We start from the raw sequence: 19,439 nt of genomic DNA on the forward strand, positions 1-19,439 counted from the left end.
AGACCAGAGGGAGGAAGGCAGGTAAGTAGAGAGCAGAGACCAGAGGGAGGAAGGCAGGTAAGTAGAGAGCAGAGACCAGAGGTAGGGAGGCAGGTAGGTAGAGAGTAGAGACCAGAGGGAGGAAGGCAGGTAGAGGACAGAGAGTAGAGGGAAAAGTCCATAGGCAGGGCAGGGACCAGAGGGAGGAGTTCAGATGGAGAGCAGGGACTAGAGGGAGGAAGGCAGGTAGAGGATAGAGACCAGGGGAGGAGTCAAGATGGAGGGCAGAGACCAGAAGGAAAAGTCCAGAGTGAGGGCAGGGACGAAAGGGAGTTCAGAGGGAGGGCAGAATAGAAGAGCAAAGAGTATAGTCCAGAGGGAGAGGTGGACAGAGAAGTCTAAGTACTACATTAAAAGCTGAATGCTCATTTTTACATCCTCAGACTGTAAGGAACATGTGGGCATAATATCAGGATGTTCATTATGTGCAAATTACATGAGGCCAATCATCTTGTTTAGCTGCAGAAGTCAGCTTTTCTAGCTATTATGATGCCGTCTTGCAGGGTCGGATAACTACTTACAATCTCGTTCTTGGTGGTCATCTCAAGCTCCAGCTCCTGGTAGCTTTTCTTCTGCTGCTGCGCCTCCTGCCGCAGAGAAGTGTTCAGTTGGTCCTGGTTGTGGAGGTCGCTGACTACCTTCATCTTCTGGCTCTGCAGCTCCTCGATCTCCTTCATCCTTTTTTCCAAGTCCCTCTCCAGCTTCTCCACCTCCTCTACAAAAAGAGTTCAGTATCATTAAATGGACTATACCTCTGTCCTGCTACAGGCATCAGATGACTGCTCACCTTGAGAAAGGGGTAATAACCCCAAACCTATAGGTGGCAGCAGACCCCAGGAACAGAGACCTTTTACTGGAAACTTTTTGGACAGTTCAGAATTAGAAAAGCATGGATGCCTTCTTCTAAAACCAGTGTCAGCTCTGTCCATGGTCTGTGTGAGGTATTGCTGCTTTTCTCCATCGATGTGAATAGGGATGAGATGCAATACCACATACAACCCATGTAGAGGAGTGGAGCTGCTTTTAGCAATAAGCAGCCATGTTTTTGTTGGACCCCGCAGTGCAGCAGTGATCCTAGACATTCTATGTAGGTTTATTTGGTTAATAATAATTGCCTTGATATATGGTAGAAACATTTTTGTGCCTTTTCATGTTTTTTATTATTAAAACATTTATTACCATCATGTGTTCCTCTCTCCTCTCCAGCCACAGGTTCCAACTTATGGGAGTTGACTTTGTTCTAACCTATTGTAATTGTCCTTTTGTTTAGACAATGTATACATGTCGGATTGTTACACTTATGCCTCAGTTAGCCTATGAATAAGGGTGTGTATACACCTGAAATGCGTCAGGTATGAGGCCTTTTAATGTTTTAAACTATGTTTGAATAAAGAACTCATTTTATCCCAGGATGGTTGTGCCGGAATCTTTCTCCATTTTTTCGTCAATCCTAGACACAGGATACACAGAAGAAATGGGATGGACACGTATCAGACTCTCACCTAGGTTGAAACGGTCATGTGCCTCCTGCCTCTCCTGGATAGTTATCACTTGTCCATCCAATGAATTCAAAGAGCGCAGGTGGAAGATGACGTAGGGCCGGTAATGGGGGAGATTGGCCACTGGGTTATCAGCCAAGACCAGGGAAGTCAAGTCCTTTAATGGCTTCAGTCGGGAAACGTCCTGCAGCTACAGACGGAGATGATCACCTGTAGGTACACAGTCAGCGGACATCTCGGAATCACCAACATGACTACTTACTGACGAGATGACATTCTGCTTCAAGTTCAGGGTCCGCAGAGCTTTCATCTTCTTCCCCATCCAGGCAGGGATGTGCTCGATCTCATTAATGGACAAGTTCAGCTTCTGGAGATTCTGCATGTGCTCCACACCTTCAATCTTACTGCAAAACAAAAAGGTCAGATTTAGGGCTGGACATGGAGCGGCACTGTGCCTGTGATAAGTCGTTCTCTGCTCGAGTTGGGCAGAGTGACCCCCGTTTTCTGCTGACATTATGCAGACATGTACAGAAGGAGAGTCCAGAGTAAAACCACATTGCCATGGGGAAGATGAGGACAACGCACAGGAGTGGCTTGCACATTATGTACATTTAATGTGGGGTAACCCTGCAGATGCATCCAGAATTATCTTACATCTGTGCAGCTCACAATGTGGGGACTGCAATGACTGGAACCATTAGGATTATAGCCGTCATATTTTGCTACCTTAAACACCCACCAGCCGCTAGATAATAATTAATGGCAACATCAAGAAGATAGGACTGCTAGCAGTGCACTAGTCTATGGTGGCTGTACCTGTAATCGGGGAACACAGGGCCGATGCTTACCTGATTCGGTTGTGAGCCAGGTTCAGCTCCCGCAGTCGTGTCTGCCGCTCTAGCTTTTCGATTCTCTCGATGAGATTATGGCTGAGGTTCAGCACTTCCAGCCGCTCACATTTTTCTAGATTCTCTATAAACTGTGCAGCAGATGTACAATTAGTCCTCATAAGCCCGCACTGGGGCTGAGAACATTCACAACTCGTTCTCTACAGTCACACTATTACACCTCACCTTAAACTTTTTGCCTCCATCCTTAGAAAGAGAAAGATTCAGCGAGCTCACAAACGCCAGGTTCTCCTGCTTGGATAATCTCTGGATGAGCGACTGAGTGATATAACGCACTCCCGGATTATCACCTAATAATTGGGAGGTGGAGGAGAGGCTTCAATCGTCATTTACTCTAGTGGGGAAATAGCAGCGCACAACATTCTGTGCTCCAACATTTCTACCATATTGAGTTTTATTAAGGTAAATCTGTGTAGAATGGTGATCTATGGCGATTACTGTTAGATCTACTGGATGACGACAGCCAGCTGCCCCACCTGTCGCGGAGGCTACAGCCAGCCAACCAACCGCCCGTCCTCCGCAGAGGCCACAATCAGCCGGTCGCCTATCCCCCGCAGAAACTACAGTCAGCCAACCTCCCCCCACCCGCCACAGAGGCCAGCCAGCCAGCCAACCTCCCCGCTCCCGCCACAGAGGCCAGCCAGCCATCCAACCTCCCCGCTCCCGCCACAGAGGCCAGCCAGCCATCCAACCTCCCTCCACAGTGGCCAGCCAGCCATCCAACCTCCCTCCACAGTGGCCAGCCAGCCATCCAACCTCCCTCCACAGAGGCCAGCCAGCCATCCAACCTCCCTCCACAGTGGCCAGCCAGCCATCCAACCTCCCTCCACAGAGGCCAGCCAGCCATCCAACCTCCCTCCACAGAAGCCAGCCATCCAACCTCCCTCCACAGAAGCCAGCCAGCCATCCAACCTCCCTCCACAGAGGCCAGCCAGCCATCCAACCTCCCTCCACAGAGGCCAGCCAGCCAACTTCCCTCCACAGAGGCCAGCCAGCCATCCAACCTCCCTCCACAGAGGCCAGCCAGCCATCCAACCTCCCTCCACAGAGGCCAGCCAGCCATCCAACCTCCCTCCACAGAGGCCAGCCAGCCATCCTCCCGCCACAGAGGCCACAGCCAGCCAACCTCCCTCCAGCCACAGCCAGCCAACATCGCTCCCGACACAGAGGCCACAGCTAGCCAAACTCCCTCCCGCCACAGAGGCCACAGCCATCCAACCTCCCTCCCGCCACAGAGGCCACAGCCATCCAACCTCCCTCCCGCCACAGAGGCCACAGCCATCCAACCTCCCTCCCGCCACAGAGGCCACAGCCATCCAATCTCCCTCCCGCCACAGAGGCCACAGCCATCCAACCTCCCCCCCACCACAGAGGCCAGCCAGCCATCCAACCTCCCACCACAGATGCCAGCCAGCCAGCCATCCTCCCGCCACAGAGGCCACAGCCATCCAACCTCCCCCCAGCCACAGAGGCCACAGCCAGCCAACATCGCTCCCGATACAGAGGCCACAGCTAGCCAAACTCCCTCCCGCCAAAGAGGCCACAGCCATCCAACCTCCCTCCCGCCACAGAGGCCACAGCCATCCAACCTCCCTCCCGCCACAGAGGCCACAGCCATCCAATCTCCCTCCCGCCACAGAGGCCACAGCCATCCAACCCCCCCCCCACCACAGAGGCCAGCCAGCCATCCAACCTCCCACCACAGATGCCAGCCAGCCAGCCATCCTCCCGCCACAGAGGCCACAGCCATCCAACCTCCCCCCAGCCACAGAGGCCACAGCCAGCCAACATCGCTCCCGATACAGAGGCCACAGCTAGCCAAACTCCCTCCCGCCAAAGAGGCCACAGCTAGCCAAACTCCCTCCTGCCACAGAGGCCACAGCCATCCAACCTCCCTCCCGCCACATAGGCCATAGCCATCCAACCTCCCTCCACAGAGGCCACAGCCATCCAACCTCCCCCCCACCACAGAGGCCAGCCAGCCATCTAACCTCCCCCCACCACAGAGGCCAGCCAGCCATCCAACCTCCCGCCACAGATGCCAGCCTGCCAACCTCCCTCCCACCACAAAGGCCACAGCAAGCCAACCGCCCCTCCAGCCACAGCCAGTTAACCGACCCCCACCACCACCACCCCGGCATGCCAACCGCTCTCCCCCTGGCCGCAGTGGTCACAGTCAGCAGACCACCCCAGCGGCAGAGGTTACAGCCAGCGACCACACACTGTGAATATGTGTTTGCTCCCCACCTTCTTGTACTTCATACTCCGAGATGTCGCCATATTCTGTTGTATCAAGGTTATGGCCGATTCCCCTCTGAGGCTTTGTGGAGGTCAAAGATCTCATTTTTGGTTTAGAAAGTGCAGCTTGCGGATTCCTGGAGCTTTTCTTCATTATATGAGGAGTTTCCACCTGCAACAGAGAATTACAGAATCTTGACCATGAATATCCAAGGTCTATATGCCACCAGCATTATCTCAGTGCTGTACTGCACATAACACAGACTAGGATATAGAGGTAAGTGGCAGATACAAGACGCCTGATCGCAGGAGCTTACAATCTACACAGCAGCAGTAGAGGGAGGAGGGAGCGGAGGCGAGAAAATGCTGTAGAGCCGCTTCCTTCCTCTTCTCTAGATGCTGCTGGCAGATGAGGCCTCCCCCTCCATCATATACACATGTTGCAGACCACGGCATTATAGTAACCAGGAAGTAAAAAACAAAAAAAGAGGAGAACACCGAGCAAGGCTCAAGAAGTAGTAAGACAAGAAATTACGGCTAAAATACCTTTTACTAGCGAGGGTAGAAAATGTAGCACTACAAATAAGACAAGGTGCTGACACGGACAAAAAACAAAACAAAAAACAATTGATAATAATATAGATTACAATAATTATAAAAAAAATGATAAAAAAAAGTCAATATTAAAACCAAATACCCCAGGTAATATCTACAAAAAAAATAGATATATTGCACATAGTGATAAGAGACAAAAAGGGGAAAAAAGGAGAGGAGGACCAATCTTGTACTGTCAGTGTGACAGAAAAAGAATATATTATTATAATTTGTTAATGGTAAAAAGAAGTTTGAGTATATAAACACAGCAAAAAAATTATTACAAAATATAAAAAATTATACAAAAAATATATGTCACACAAAGTACATGTGCGAATTGACAACAGAAAACAACTGTGATATATTATTTAAAACCAAGTGCAATCATAAATCATGAAGAATTTATTATAAAGAAAGCAACACTATGTATATAACAAAATGGGGGAGGAATGAAGGAGAATATTGTCTGGTCACGGAATGACTATATAAATATGTGCAAAGAACTGATAGAACACGTGCTGTAGAGACACACATTGTGTGTGTGTGTGTGTGTGTGTGTGTGTGTGTGTGTGTGTGTGTGTGTGTGTGTGTGTGTGTATATATATATATATATATACACACACACACACTGTATATAATTTTTTTTTAAGGAAATAAAGCTGTATATGGGAAGAATTACAGTATAAAATGGTCAATGAAGAAGGAGTATTAAGCCGGATGCATAAGCAAAAAACAATAGAATACCTGGTTGTATCAGAGTCGCCGTGTATGGCACACCCGTTGCGCGTTTCGGAAGCTCAGAATGAAGGACCAGAGTCGACATTGACTTTTAGGATTGCTGCTTCCAATAGGTGGCACTAGAGTCCTAGTTCTCACTGAAGAGACAATTTGCATATGGATAAGACAAGTGACAGATCTATCAGTATGGGACAGGGATAAAAACAGTTGTGGCTGTAAATATTGGAACAGTTCATAGATAAGGAGTGTGAAAGTTTTATTGTCCTATGATTGAGGTCTGGTCAGGTTGTGATGCCCCCAAATGGTCTGAGGAGTACATTCCTTAGTTGATATAGAAACAAAAATCCATGTGACATATTCATTCCTCCACTGAGTGCTAAAGGTTGTCAGAAAAAAATTGAGTACACACTTAAGTTACCATTTAATACCATGCAAATTGCCTCTTCAGAGAAGCAATCGTGCAATATGACTTAGAATAAAAGCCAAATCAGTATCTCAATTCGCAGACACAGTGTTTTAGGCTGTTGGCCCTCGTCAGTGCGAAGCATGAGAACTAATTTGGCTAGGTGAGAGGTTCTCATCTAGCCAAATTAGTTCTCATGCTTCGCACTGACGAGGGCCAACAGCCCAAAACACCGTGTCTGCGAATTGAGATACTGATTTGGCTTTTATCCTAAGTCATATTGCACAACTTGTTAAAGGGTTGATTGTGACTTGTAGGATCGCTACTTCCAACAGGTGGCGCTATAGAGTTAAAGTCCTCTTCTTCTCTGAAGAGGCAATTTGCATATTATATTTCCATTGCACGGCGAATAAGCCTCCCTACCTTGACAAGCCAGAGCTGTTATGTCACTCTCCATAAGGAGAAACATTGCCCCTTAGACCCCATTTAATACCAGTAATTTCATGTCCATGGTGCGGTGATCAGGGATACAAAAATGTTTGGCCATAGGAAGATCTATTTTTCCTATTTATTTTTTTATTTTTATTGTGCAGTGATGAGAATTCATCCTTGTTCTAAATTTTCAACCTGTCTCCCCCCTCATACAGACCCCCAGCTGGACATTTGACACATATAATTAAGTAACATAGTAACATACATAGTAACATAGTTAGTAAGGCCGAAAAAAGACATTTGTCCATCCAGTTCAGCCTATATTCCATCATAATAAATACCCAGATTTACGTCCTTTTACAGAACCTAATAATTGTATGATACAATATTGTTCTGCTCCAGGAAGACATCCAGGCCTCTCTTGAACCCCTCGACTGAGTTCGCCATCACCACCTCCTCAGGCAAGCAATTCCAGATTCTCACCGCCCTAACAGTAAAGAATCCTCTTCTATGTTGGTGGAAAAACCTTCTCTCCTCCAGACGCAAAGAATGCCCCCTTGTGCCCGTCACCTTCCTTGGTATAAACAAATCCTCAGCGAGATTTTTGTATTGTCCCCTTATATACTTATACATGGTTATTAGATCGCCCCTCAGTTGTCTTTTTTCTAGACTAAATAATCCTAATTTCGCTAATCTATCTAGGTATTGTAGTTCTCCCATCCCCTTTATCACTTTTGATGTGATGCAGCTGAAAGTACCTGGGATCTTGTAGTCCTGACGAGAGTTTGAGATCTTTATCTTGTCTATGGTCATTATAAATGGACAGATTTTACATTTTTTTCTATTTGCAGGGAAAGGTTCCTGTAGCTGTTGGAGAGGACCGGGAGCTTCTGGACAATGATGCTTCTTAGATTTAGGGGCTGCCTAAAACACAGAAGTGGGTGGTCTGGAAATATGGATTGTAATAGGGACATCTTGTAGTAAAGGTTGTAATTTCCGTGCAGTTCCCCTTAGCACCTCCAGATTTGGATTGTAGGTGACCACTAGAGGCACTCGGTGGTTTTCTTTAGTTTTGTAATATAGGAGATGATGCCTTGATATTCTGGTGGCTCTTGTAATCTAGTTTTCAATTGTTCTTGGATGGTAGCCCTGATACAAAAAGGTGTTTGATGTGACCAAGGTGTTCATCTCTATCCATAGGGTTGGAACATATCTGACTGTATCTGTTGGCTTGGTTGCGGATAGTTTTTTTCACGCATTTTGGATTAAAACTGTCCCACTGAAGGTATGTTGGAAGACCAATTGGTTTCCGATACAGGGACGTCTTTATTAAATTATTCTGTAGCTTAATGATGTGTCCAAAAGGTTTAATTTCAGTACAGGAGTAGTTGAGTGTTAAGTTGATAGTGGGATGAAATTGATTGAAATGTTTATGGAACGTCTTTAAATGTTGCTCAGACTCTGTCCAGATGATTAAAATATCATCAATGTCACGGTAGTAGGCCAGATAGTACAAGAAGTCATTTTCAAACTTTGCCATGAAAAGATTTGCGTACTGTGGAGGCATTTAACTTCCCATCGCTGTACCAGACTCTTGTAGATATATATATGTATATATGTATATACTCGAGTATAAGCCGACCCGAGTATAAGCCGACCCCCTAATTTTGCAACAAAAAACTGGGAAAACTAATTGACTCGAGTATAAGCCTAGGGTGGGAAATGCAGCAGCTACGGGTAAATGTTAAACATAAAAATAGATACCAATAAAAGTAAAATTAATTGAGACATCAGTAGGTTAAGGGTTTTTGAAAATCCATATTGAATGAAGAGCCCCATATAATGCTCCATACAGTTCATTATGGCCCCATAAGATGATCCATACAAAATAGGCCCCATATAATACTCCATACAATTCTTTATGGCCCCATAAAATGCTCCATACAAAATATGCCCCATATAATGCTCCATGCAGTTCTTTATGGCCCCATATAATGCTACATTCAGTTCTTTATGGCCCCATAGATGCCCCATATAATGCTCCATGCAGTTCTTTATGGCCCCATAGATGCCCCACATAATGCTCCATGCAGTTATGGCCCCATAGATGCCCCATATAATGCTCCATGCAGTTATGGCCCCATAGATGCCCCAAATAATGCTCCATGCAGTTCTTTATGGCCCCATATAATGCTCCATGCAGTTATGGCCCCATAGATGCCTCATATAATGGTCCATGCAGTTATGGCCCCATAGATGCCCCATATAACGCTCCATGCAGTTATGGCCCCATATAATGCTCCATATAATGCTTCATGCAGTTATGGCCCCATATAATGCTCCATGCAGTTATGGCCCCATAGATGCCCCATATAATGCTCCATGTAGTTATGGCCCCATAAATGCCCCATAGATGCTCCATGCAGTTCTTGCCATGCATTGTGCCACATGTAATGCTGCTGCACAAAAAAAAAAAAAAAAAAAAAAACATACTCACCTCTCGTCGCTGCTCCTCAGCGTCCCGTCTCTTTGCACTGACTGTTCAGGCAGAGGGCCGCGAGCACACTAGTACGTCATCGCGCCCTCTGACCTGAACAGTCACAGCAAGAGGACGGGAAGACGAGGCGGCGGTAGAACGCGGAGAGGTGCTTATGACATACCTGCTCCCGGCGCTCCCGACGCGGTCCCTGCATGTCCCATGGTCTTCGGGAGCGGCAGCTTCTTCCTGTAGTGAGCGGTCACATGGCACCGCTCATTACCCCTATGGGAGTGGAGTCCATATTCATAACTTTAATGAGCGGTACCAATGACCGCTGAACAGGCGATGAAGCTGCAGGCACCCGAAGACCGTGGGACATGCAGGGACCGCGTCAGGAGCGCTGGGAGCAGGCGAGCATTTCACAGGCGTCGTTCCCCCAATTTTTCGTAGTAGCATGTCCCCATCAGTTGTCTGTTTGCTTCATTAATATAGTCTGATGTGTTCATCATGACTACTGCACCACCCTTATCAACAGGTTAAATGAGGATTTCTTTGTTGGATTTTAAAGGTTGTATGGCCTCCCTCTCCTGGGCACTGATGGATGCTTGTCTCCTGTTAAAATCCACCATCGTAGATCCTAACAAATGTCTGAGGGTATGTGCACACGTCAGGATTTCTTGCACAAATTTCCTGAAGAAAACCGGAAATTTTCTGCAAGAAATCCGCATTTTTTTGCGTTTTTTTCCCGTTTTTTTTCGCGGTTTTTTTTTAGCATTTTGCAAGCGAAATTAGCTTGCAGAATGCTAAAGTTTTCCAAGCGATCTGTAGCATCGCTTGGAAAACTGACTGACAGGTTGGTCACACTTGTCCAACATAGTGTTTGACAAATGTGACCAACTTTTTACTATAGATGCTGCCTATGCAGCATCAATAGTAAAAGATAGAATGTTTAAAAAAAATATATAAAAAATGGTTATACTCACCTGCAAACAGCCGATCTCCTCAGCGCCGTCCGTTCCTATAGATGGTGTGTGTGTGCAGGACCTTCGATGACGTCGCGGTCACGCGACCAATCACAAGACTGCGACGTCATCGCAGGTCCTTCACACAGAGCATCTATAGGAACGGAAGCGGCAGCGTGCACCGCTGAGAGGCGGGAAGACTCCGGGGCCATCAGAGGGTGAGTATATCACGATCTTTTATTTTAATCGTTTTTTTTTTTTTACCAATTATATGGTGCCCAGTCCGTGGAGGAGAGTCTCCTCTCCTCCACCCTGGGTACCAACCGCACATCATCTGCTTACTTCCCGCATGGTGTGCACAGCCCCATGCGGAAAGTAAGCAGATCAATGCATTCCTAGGTGTGCGGAATCCCCGCAATTCCGCAAATTTAATGAACATGTTGCTTTTTTTTCCGCAATGCAATTTTTTCGCGGAAAAAAATGCAACATTTGCACAAGAAATACGGAATACACTGTAAATAATAGGAGGCATATGTAAGTTTTTTTTTCGCATTTTTTTGCCGCTTTTATCACGTTTTTATAGCGAAAAAAAACGCGAAAAATACTGAACGTGTGCACATGGCTTGAAGGAGTCTACAGTGGTGGAAATAAGTATTTGATCCCTTGCTGATTTTGTAAGTTTGCCCACTGACAAAGACATGAATAGTCTATAATTTTAACGGTAGGTTAATTTTAACATGGAGATATAGAATATCAAAAATAAAATCCATAAAATCACATTGTATAAATTACACACTTATTTGCATTATGCAGTGAGAAATAAGTATTTGATCCCTCTGGCAAACAAGACTTAATACTTGGTGGCAAAACCCTTGTTGGCAAGAACAGAAGTCAGACGTTTTTTGTAGTTGATGATGAGGTTTGCGCACATGTCAGGAGGAATTTTGGTCCACTCCTCTTTGCAGATCATCTCTAAATCATTAAGATTTTGAGGCTGTCGCTTGGCAACTCGGAGCTTCAACTCACTCCATAAGTTTTCTATGGGATTAAGGTCTGGATACTGGCTAGGCCACTCCATGACCTAAATGTGCTTCTTTTTGAGCCACTCCTTTGTTGCCTTGGCAGTATGTTTTGGGTCATTGTCTTGCTGGAAGACCCAGCCATGACCCATTTTTAGTGTCCTGGTGGAAGGAAGGAGGTTGTCATTCAGGATTTTATGACACATGGCTCCATCCATTCTCCCATTGATGCGGTGAATTAGTCCTGTGCCCTTAGCAGAGAAAAAACCCCAAAACATAATGTTTCCACCTCCATGCTTGACAGTGGGGACAGTGTTCTCTGGGTCATAGGCAGCATTTCTCTTCCTCCAAACACGGCAAGTTGAGTTAATGCCAAAGAGCTCAATTTTTGTCTCATCTGACCACAGCACCTTCTCCCAATCACTCACAGAATCATCCAGGTGTTCATTGGCAAACTTCAGACGGGCCTGCACATGTGCCTTCTTGAGCAGGGGGACTTTGCCGGCGCTGCAGGATTTTAAACCTTTACAGCGTAATTTGTTACCAGTGGTTTTCTTTGAGACTGTGGTCCCAGCTATCAAGAACCTCCCCCCCCCCCCTCCCTGTGTAGTTTTAGGCAGATCTCTTACCTTCTACATGATCAAGGATACCCCACAAGGTGAGATTTTGCATGGTGCCCCAGATTGATGTCGATTGACAGTCATTTTGTATTTCTTCCTTTTTCTTACTATTGCACCAACAGTTCCAGCTTTGTGCAGGTCTATGATCTTGTCCCTGACATCCTGATAAAGCTCTTTGGTCTTTCCCAGGATACAGAGGTTAGAGTCTCACTGATTAATTGAGTCTGTGGACAGGAGTCTTTCATAAAGGTGACTATGTAAGGCTAGGTTCACATTGCGTTAGTGCAATCCGTTTAGCGCATACGCTAACGGAATGCGCTAACGCAATGTACAAAAAGGGATTGTGTTTAGTGATCCCGCTAGCGCAGATGCCCGATCTGCGCTAGCGAAAAACAGACCTCGAATACTGCAAGCAGCGTTCGAGGTCCGTCAGAAAATAACGGGACATCGCTAACACATGCCAAAAATGGCATACGTTAGCGATGCGTTAGATACATTGCGGTCAATGGGTATGCTAACGGATCCGTTACATAGTGTTAATTGCGCCATGTAACGGATTCAGTCAGCGGACACCCACTAACGCAATGTGAACCCAGCCTAAGACAGCTATCTTTAACATCTATACAACCTCCGCCGTACTAGTACTGCAGAGGTCGCTTCCCTCCCTTTCATGCGGGCTCTGGCGCTGAGCCCATATCTTTCCCGGGACATGTCAGCTGTTTTGAACAACTGATGTGCCCGCAATAACTGCAGCTATTAACTAGTTAAATGTAGCTGTCAAACTGACAGTGGCATTTAACATGCGCTTCCGGCTTCTGACAACCAGGCCTCCAGGATACCTCTATGGTTGTCAGTGCCTGATCATCGCCTCTATGCTGCAGAGCCAATCGGGCTATGGCAGCTTCTAGTCTCCCATGGAGACTATTAAAGCATGCCAAAAGTAAAAAAAAAATATGTTTTAAAAAAATATATATTTAAATCACCCCCAATCGCCTCATTCAAAATAAAACAAAACAAAAAAAAACAAAAAAAAAAAAAACTAACATACACATATTTGGTATCGCCGTGTTCAGAATCACCCAATTAAAAAAAAAAAAAAAAAAAAAAAAGGATTATCCCGATTGCTAAACTGCGTGGCGAGAAAAAAAAAAAAAAAGTCAAAATGCCAGAATTACGTTTTTTTGGATGCCACAATATTGCATTAAAACATAGCAAAGTTATGATAGATGCTCTTCCGTGACCCTGCTGATTTTTTTTTTTTGAGGGGGGGAGCCACATGATATCTATGTACATCTCAGGTGATACCACCCAGAGCCGTGTATCTAATGCCCATCATGGTAATACCCATCATAATACATCACTGTTCCCATAGCAGTGGACGAAGCAGGGTGACATTTCTAAGGGAGTAGTAGTGTAATGTGTGACCCTGCTCTGTCCACTTCTATGGGAGAAGTAATGGAGCAGGGTCAAACATTACACCAATGCTCAAACACAAGTGGATGGAGCTGGGTTACGCATTACACTACTGCTCCCCTAGAAATGTGTGACCCCGCTTCATCCACTTCAATGGGAGTAGTAGTGTAGTGTGTGACCCTGCTCTGTCCACTTCTATGAGAGTAGTAATAGACTAGACGAGCGGGATTACACATTTCACCACTGCTCCCATACAAGTGGACAAGGTTACACATTACATATTGGATATCTAATCCCATCATGTGATACACTATACTGAGGCATGTATCTAATCCCAGCGTGTTACTAAGGATATGTTCCCACGGTCAGTAAACGCTGCAGGTTGGATGCTGTGTACATCTGCAGCGCACAAATGTTACAGCATAGTGGACAGGATCTCAAGAAATCCCATCTCCACTATGCGTGCATGCACACCTCCGGCTTCCCTGCAGAGACGGACATGCGGTGCGTCTCTCCAGACCGTAGCATGTTAATTTATGTAGCGGAAACGCTCAGTCTCCACTGCGAAAATTATCCATATACTTTCATTATTTGCGGTAAAACCGCATTATCTTCTTAGTCACATGCGTATTTAGTGCGGGAACGCAGCTTACTACGCATGTGTACTAATTTGAATAATGGTGTACCTTGCTTCAGCCAGAAGTACACGTACACTGCAGTTCTCGACATGAGATGGGTAGTGTTCAGCGATACCTTCCGATATCGGGAAATATCAGAATGGATCGGACCGATACCCAAAAAATATCGGGTATTGCCGATACAGGAAACCAATGCAAGTCAATGGGACACAAATATCGGAATGAAAAAAAAAGCCCTTTCTTTCCTTTGCACATTCAGTTCCGGAGGGGGGAATAATGTGGGCGGTGACCGCGTGTCTGTGTGTGTGGGCGGGGTCTGTGCGGGCCTCTCGGGGGTGTGTGTGTGTGTGTGTGCGTGCGTGCGTGCGTGCGTGCGTGCGTGCGTGCGTGCGTGCGCGCGCGCAGGCGTGCAGGCATCGTCCGATGGGACTACAAGTCCCATCGGGCTATGCCTGCTACAATGAGTGATTGACACATTAGCCAACGATGGGACAGTAGTAGTCCCATCATCCGGGTAATGTGTTGAATGTAAAAAAAACAAAACAAAAAAAAAAAACAAAAAAAAAAACACACAAACATACATACTATATACAACATACTACATACATACATACATACTGCATACTACATAGATACTACATACAATACATATAGACAATCAGTACATATAACAGAGTACATACTTACCATCACTTGTCACTTTGTTCCCCGAAGCCAGTGTCATCTGTAAAAAATATGAAAAAAAACAAGCAATATACTCCCTGATCCGCAGAAATCCACGAGTGTCCCACGACGATCTCCCGTGGAGAACGGCAGCATCAGCTGATGTGACCGCTCACTAGGGGCTCCAGGAATACAATGACAGGAGAAAGGTATCCTTCCGCACGGTATTTCTCCACCGCTGTAAAAAAAAAAAAAAATAGTCCCTAGTCTCACTTTTTGCATTGCTGTGTGAGAAATTTCCCACGCAGCAAAATGCCATAAAGTGAGACTCTGAACTATAGTAACCATCAGGCCGGCTTCACACTAGCGAGTTTTACGGACGTATGAGCGCATAAAATACGTCCAGAAAATACGCATTGCACATGGCCCAATGATTCTCTATGGGGCAGCTCCTATCTGCCGTATATTACGCATCCGTAATATACGGTATGTTACGGGCGTAGAAAATTGCAGCATGCTGCGTTTGTCAGCGTATTGCGCAAAAAATACACCAATGAAAGTCTATTACACACGGACCATGCGTGTGACTTGTGAGAAATACGCAGCGGTGTTCTATAGAAAAGCCGGCAATTCAGCACGGTGTACAGTAAAATCACACTGACAATAGGTAGAATAAATGTGTGTGTGTATATATATATATATATATATATATATATATATATATATATATATATATATATATATATATATATATATATATATATATATATATACACACATACAGTACAGACCAAAAGTTTGGACACACCTCATTTAAAGATTTTTCTGTATTTTCATGACTATGAAAATTGTAAATTCACACTGCAGGCATCAAAACTATGAATTAACACATGTGGAATTATATACTTAACAAAAAAGTGTGAAACAACTGAAATTATGTCTTATATTCTAGGTTCTTCAAAGTAGCCACCTTTCGCTTTGACTGCTTTGCACATTCTTGGCATTCTCTTGATGAGCTTCAACAGGTAGTCACCGGGAATGGTTTTCACTTCACAGGTGTGCCCTATCAGGTTTAATAAGTGGGATTTCTTGCCTTATAAATGGGGTTGGGACCATCAGTTGTGTTGTGCAGAAGTCTGGTGGATACACAGCTGATAGTCCTACTGAATAGACTGTTAGAATTTGTGTTATGGCAAGAAAAAAGCAGCAAAGTAAAGAAAAACGAGTGGCCATCATTACTTTAAGAAATGAAGGTCAGTCAGTCCAAAAAATTGGGAAAACTTTGAAAGTGTCCCCAAGTGCAGTTGCAAAAACCATCAAGCGCTACAAAGAAACTGTCTCACATGAGGACCACCCCAGGAAAGGAAGACCAAGAGTCACCTCTGCTTCTGAGGATAAGTTTATCTGAGTCACCAGCCTTAGAAATCGAAGGTTAACAGCAGCTCAGATTGGAGACCAGGTCAATGCCACACAGAGTTCTAGCAGCTGACATCTCTAAAACAACTGTTAAGAGGAGACTTTGTGCAGCAGGCCTTCATGGTAAAATAGCTGCTAGGAAACCACTGCTAAGGACAGGCAACAAGCAGAAGAGACTTGTTTGGGCTAAAGAGCACATGGAATGGACATTAGACTAGTGGAAATCTGTGCTTTGGTCTGATGAGTCCATATTTGAGATCTTTGGTTCCAACCACCGTGTCTTTGTGCGACGCAGAGGTGAACGGATGGACTCTACATGCCTGGTTCCCACAATGAAGCATGGAGGAGGAGGTGTGATGGTGTGGGGGTGCTTTGCTGGTGACACTGTTGGGGATTTATTCAAAATTGAAGGCATACTGAACCAGCATGGTTACCACAGCATCTTGCAGTGGCATGCTATTCCATCCACTTTGCGTTTAGTTGGACCATCATTTATTTTTCAACAGGACAATGACCCCAAACACACCTCCAGGCTGTGTAAGGGCTATTTGACCAAGAAGGAGAGTGATGGGGTGCTACGCCAGACCTGAACCCAATCGAGATGGTTTGGGGTGAGCTGGACGCAGAGTGAAGGCAAAAGGGCCAACAAGTGCTAAGCATCTCTGGGATCTCCTTCAAGATTGTTGGAAGACCATTTCCGGTGACTACCTCTTGAAGCTCATCAAGAGAATTCCAAAAGTGTGCAAAGCAGTCATCAAAGAGATATATATATATATATATATGGTATATATATATATTTATTTATTATTTTATTTTTATTTTTTTTAAGAATACTTGAGCAGATGGATCCATGATATGTCTATTTTGCAAGCCTGTGACAAAAAAAAAATAAATAAAAATAAATAATTCGCATCCTCTCATTGAATACGGAACAGTGTTTTGGGTACAATTACTGCATATTACGGCAGTCAAAAACGGGCCATATTTACTTACGCCTAGTGTGACGCCGGCCTCAGTGATGCTTGCAGGAGCCATTGTCTCCTGTCAGTGTGTCACTGTAGGTCCTATAGAGCAGTGACATCACACCCGATGTCACTGTTCTATAGAGGAGATCATCGTGGGACACTCGGCGGACAGGTAGTATATGGTTTATTTTTAGTTTTTTGCAGGCGCTGAAGTATGGTAACTATGGTTAAATGAAGAATATTAAAATACTTTTTTTCTGGCTGTGTCTTTATTTTTATTTTTTTTAACTCTTTCACTACACTAGGATTAATAATGGATAGGCGTCTTATTGACGCCTCTCTATTTTTAACCCCGCTTAATGTCACCTTACAATAGCAAGGTGACATTAACCCCTTATTACCCCATATCCCACCGCTACTCAGGAGTGGGAAGAGAGGGGCTAAGTGCCGCAATTGGCGCATCTTACAGATGCGCCATTTCTGGGGCGGCTGCGGACTGGTATTTGTAGCCTTTGGGGGAGGGGGAACAATATCCATGGCCCCTCTCTAGGCTATGAATATCAGCCCGCAGCTGTTTGCATAGCCTTTCTGGCTATATAATATAGGGGGATCCCACATCACTTTTTTTGGGGGGTCCCTCTAATTTAATAGCCAGTAAAGGCTACGCAGACAGCTGCGGGCTGATATTCATAGCAGGCTACAAATATTGGCCCCTGGCCGTCAGCTTTCACCCTCTGGCGCAGAAAATTGCGCGGGAGCCCACGCCCTTTTTTTCCGTTTTTTTTTTTTAAATTAAACGCTCATTAAGGCCTCTTTCACACTTGCGTTGGTACGGGTCCGTCGCTATGCGTCGGGCCGACGTACATTGTGAAATTTGTGCACGACGTGGACAGCGGATGTAGTTTTTCAACGCATCCGCTGCCCATTCTGAAGTCCGTGGAGGAGGGGGCGGAGTTTCGGCCACGCATGCACTGTAGAAAATGGCGGACGCGACAGACAAAAAAAAAAAAAACGTTTTTGTGCCGACAGTCCGCCAAAACACGACGGATCCGTTGCACGACGGACGCAACGTGTAGCCATCTGTTGCCAAGAAGTCTATGGGTAAAAAAACGCATCCTGCGGGCACATTTACAGGATCCGTTTTTTCCCAGAACGACGGATTGCTAAAAACGCAAGTGTGAAGTAGCCTTAGAAACATCAGCCTTTCTAGTATATATATCTATGGATCACTTTTGTTTTTATTCTCTATACCTCTCTGAGGGCGCATGTCTAGAGCTGCGACCCACAGGACTATTTCTTAATTCATTCTTGCCAGGACTCTTCCTTACGTTACCCTCAGGACCTGCGGTCACGTGTGGCAGAGCGCGCACAGCGGTCACGCTGGACTATCTCTGCACACTGGCCCCAGCAGGCACCATGGGTCACCTGGACTTTTCTAATTTTAAATTTATCCTCATCCACTGTGTCTTAGTGCTCCCTACAGACCACATAACTTTCTTGATTACATAAAATCTGTGACAATCATTCTGAGAGGCAATTATTTTCAGGACAATAAAATCTTTTAAACAATTTACAATATTGTAAAAAAAAAGAGAATGGGCAGCACCTCCAACAATCACACGTTGATCTAAAGCCACCAGGCAAAGATTTATATAAGTGAACATGAGGTTCTTCGCTTAACATTCCGATCAGACTCTGAAGCCCACTGCCACGTCACGGCAATATTTACAATATTGTGTCTTTTTTTTTTTACAAACCTACAAAACACACAATTTATACTTGGGAAGGTGATTTGTAAGAGCTGAATAAAAGATTTATGGGCCCTATAAATAATATGCCCAATAAACACACTATCAAATAAGAATGACAAATGATCTAAGAATGACAAATAAACGATCTGATGGGTATATCAAACTCCTATAAAATACTGCATACATAGTGAATACAGGCCCAAGCAATGAGAATCATGCTATCAAATAAGAATGACAAATAAATAATGGGAATATCAAACTCAGAAAATATAGGGAGAGATACAAGATATCAAACACATATAAAATGCAGGGAACAGCACAACAGATAGTCTGATGGGGAGGGGAGTGTGTTTGGAAAGGGGGCGACAGAGCACACACTTTTTGATACCCTTTGATAGGGGCACGGCACTTGTCAGGTTAAGTTTGACAAATAACTTGTAAGCTACACTACATGTATTTTTTCAGCCGGGGCCATGGACCCCTGAACTGGCATCCTGTAGAACGACAAATTGTGTCCCTCGTGATGGAGCCATGCTCTCCTGTAGAGAGTCTCAAGGTTCATTGAATGTATATCTGTATATGTTACAGAGGCACATAAATTCTCTTTTTATAGTTTACAACTGTCCTTCAAGCCAGCATCCAGAGGTAAAAGGGAAAAATGA

The 19,439-nt window shown here is 45.0% G+C and overlaps 1 protein-coding gene across 1 annotated transcript in view; it reads right to left on the minus strand.

Moving 5' to 3' along the window:
- Window positions 1–19,439, minus strand: part of CNTRL (centriolin) — a 72,738-nt gene that overhangs the window by 45,318 nt on the left and 7,981 nt on the right. The window contains exons 2-8 of the mRNA XM_069747425.1: window positions 6,023–6,153; window positions 4,694–4,856; window positions 2,612–2,736; window positions 2,387–2,517; window positions 1,801–1,942; window positions 1,542–1,728; window positions 561–754 (exon numbers count right to left, since the gene is read on the minus strand). Coding sequence (XP_069603526.1) covers window positions 561–754; window positions 1,542–1,728; window positions 1,801–1,942; window positions 2,387–2,517; window positions 2,612–2,736; window positions 4,694–4,838 — 924 coding nt within the window. The 5' untranslated portion in view covers window positions 4,839–4,856; window positions 6,023–6,153. The remainder of the gene's footprint in view (window positions 1–560; window positions 755–1,541; window positions 1,729–1,800; window positions 1,943–2,386; window positions 2,518–2,611; window positions 2,737–4,693; window positions 4,857–6,022; window positions 6,154–19,439) is intronic.

This window comes from Ranitomeya imitator, chromosome 2 (assembly GCF_032444005.1).
Source record: "Ranitomeya imitator isolate aRanImi1 chromosome 2, aRanImi1.pri, whole genome shotgun sequence".
Classification (NCBI taxonomy): Eukaryota; Metazoa; Chordata; class Amphibia; order Anura; family Dendrobatidae; genus Ranitomeya; species Ranitomeya imitator.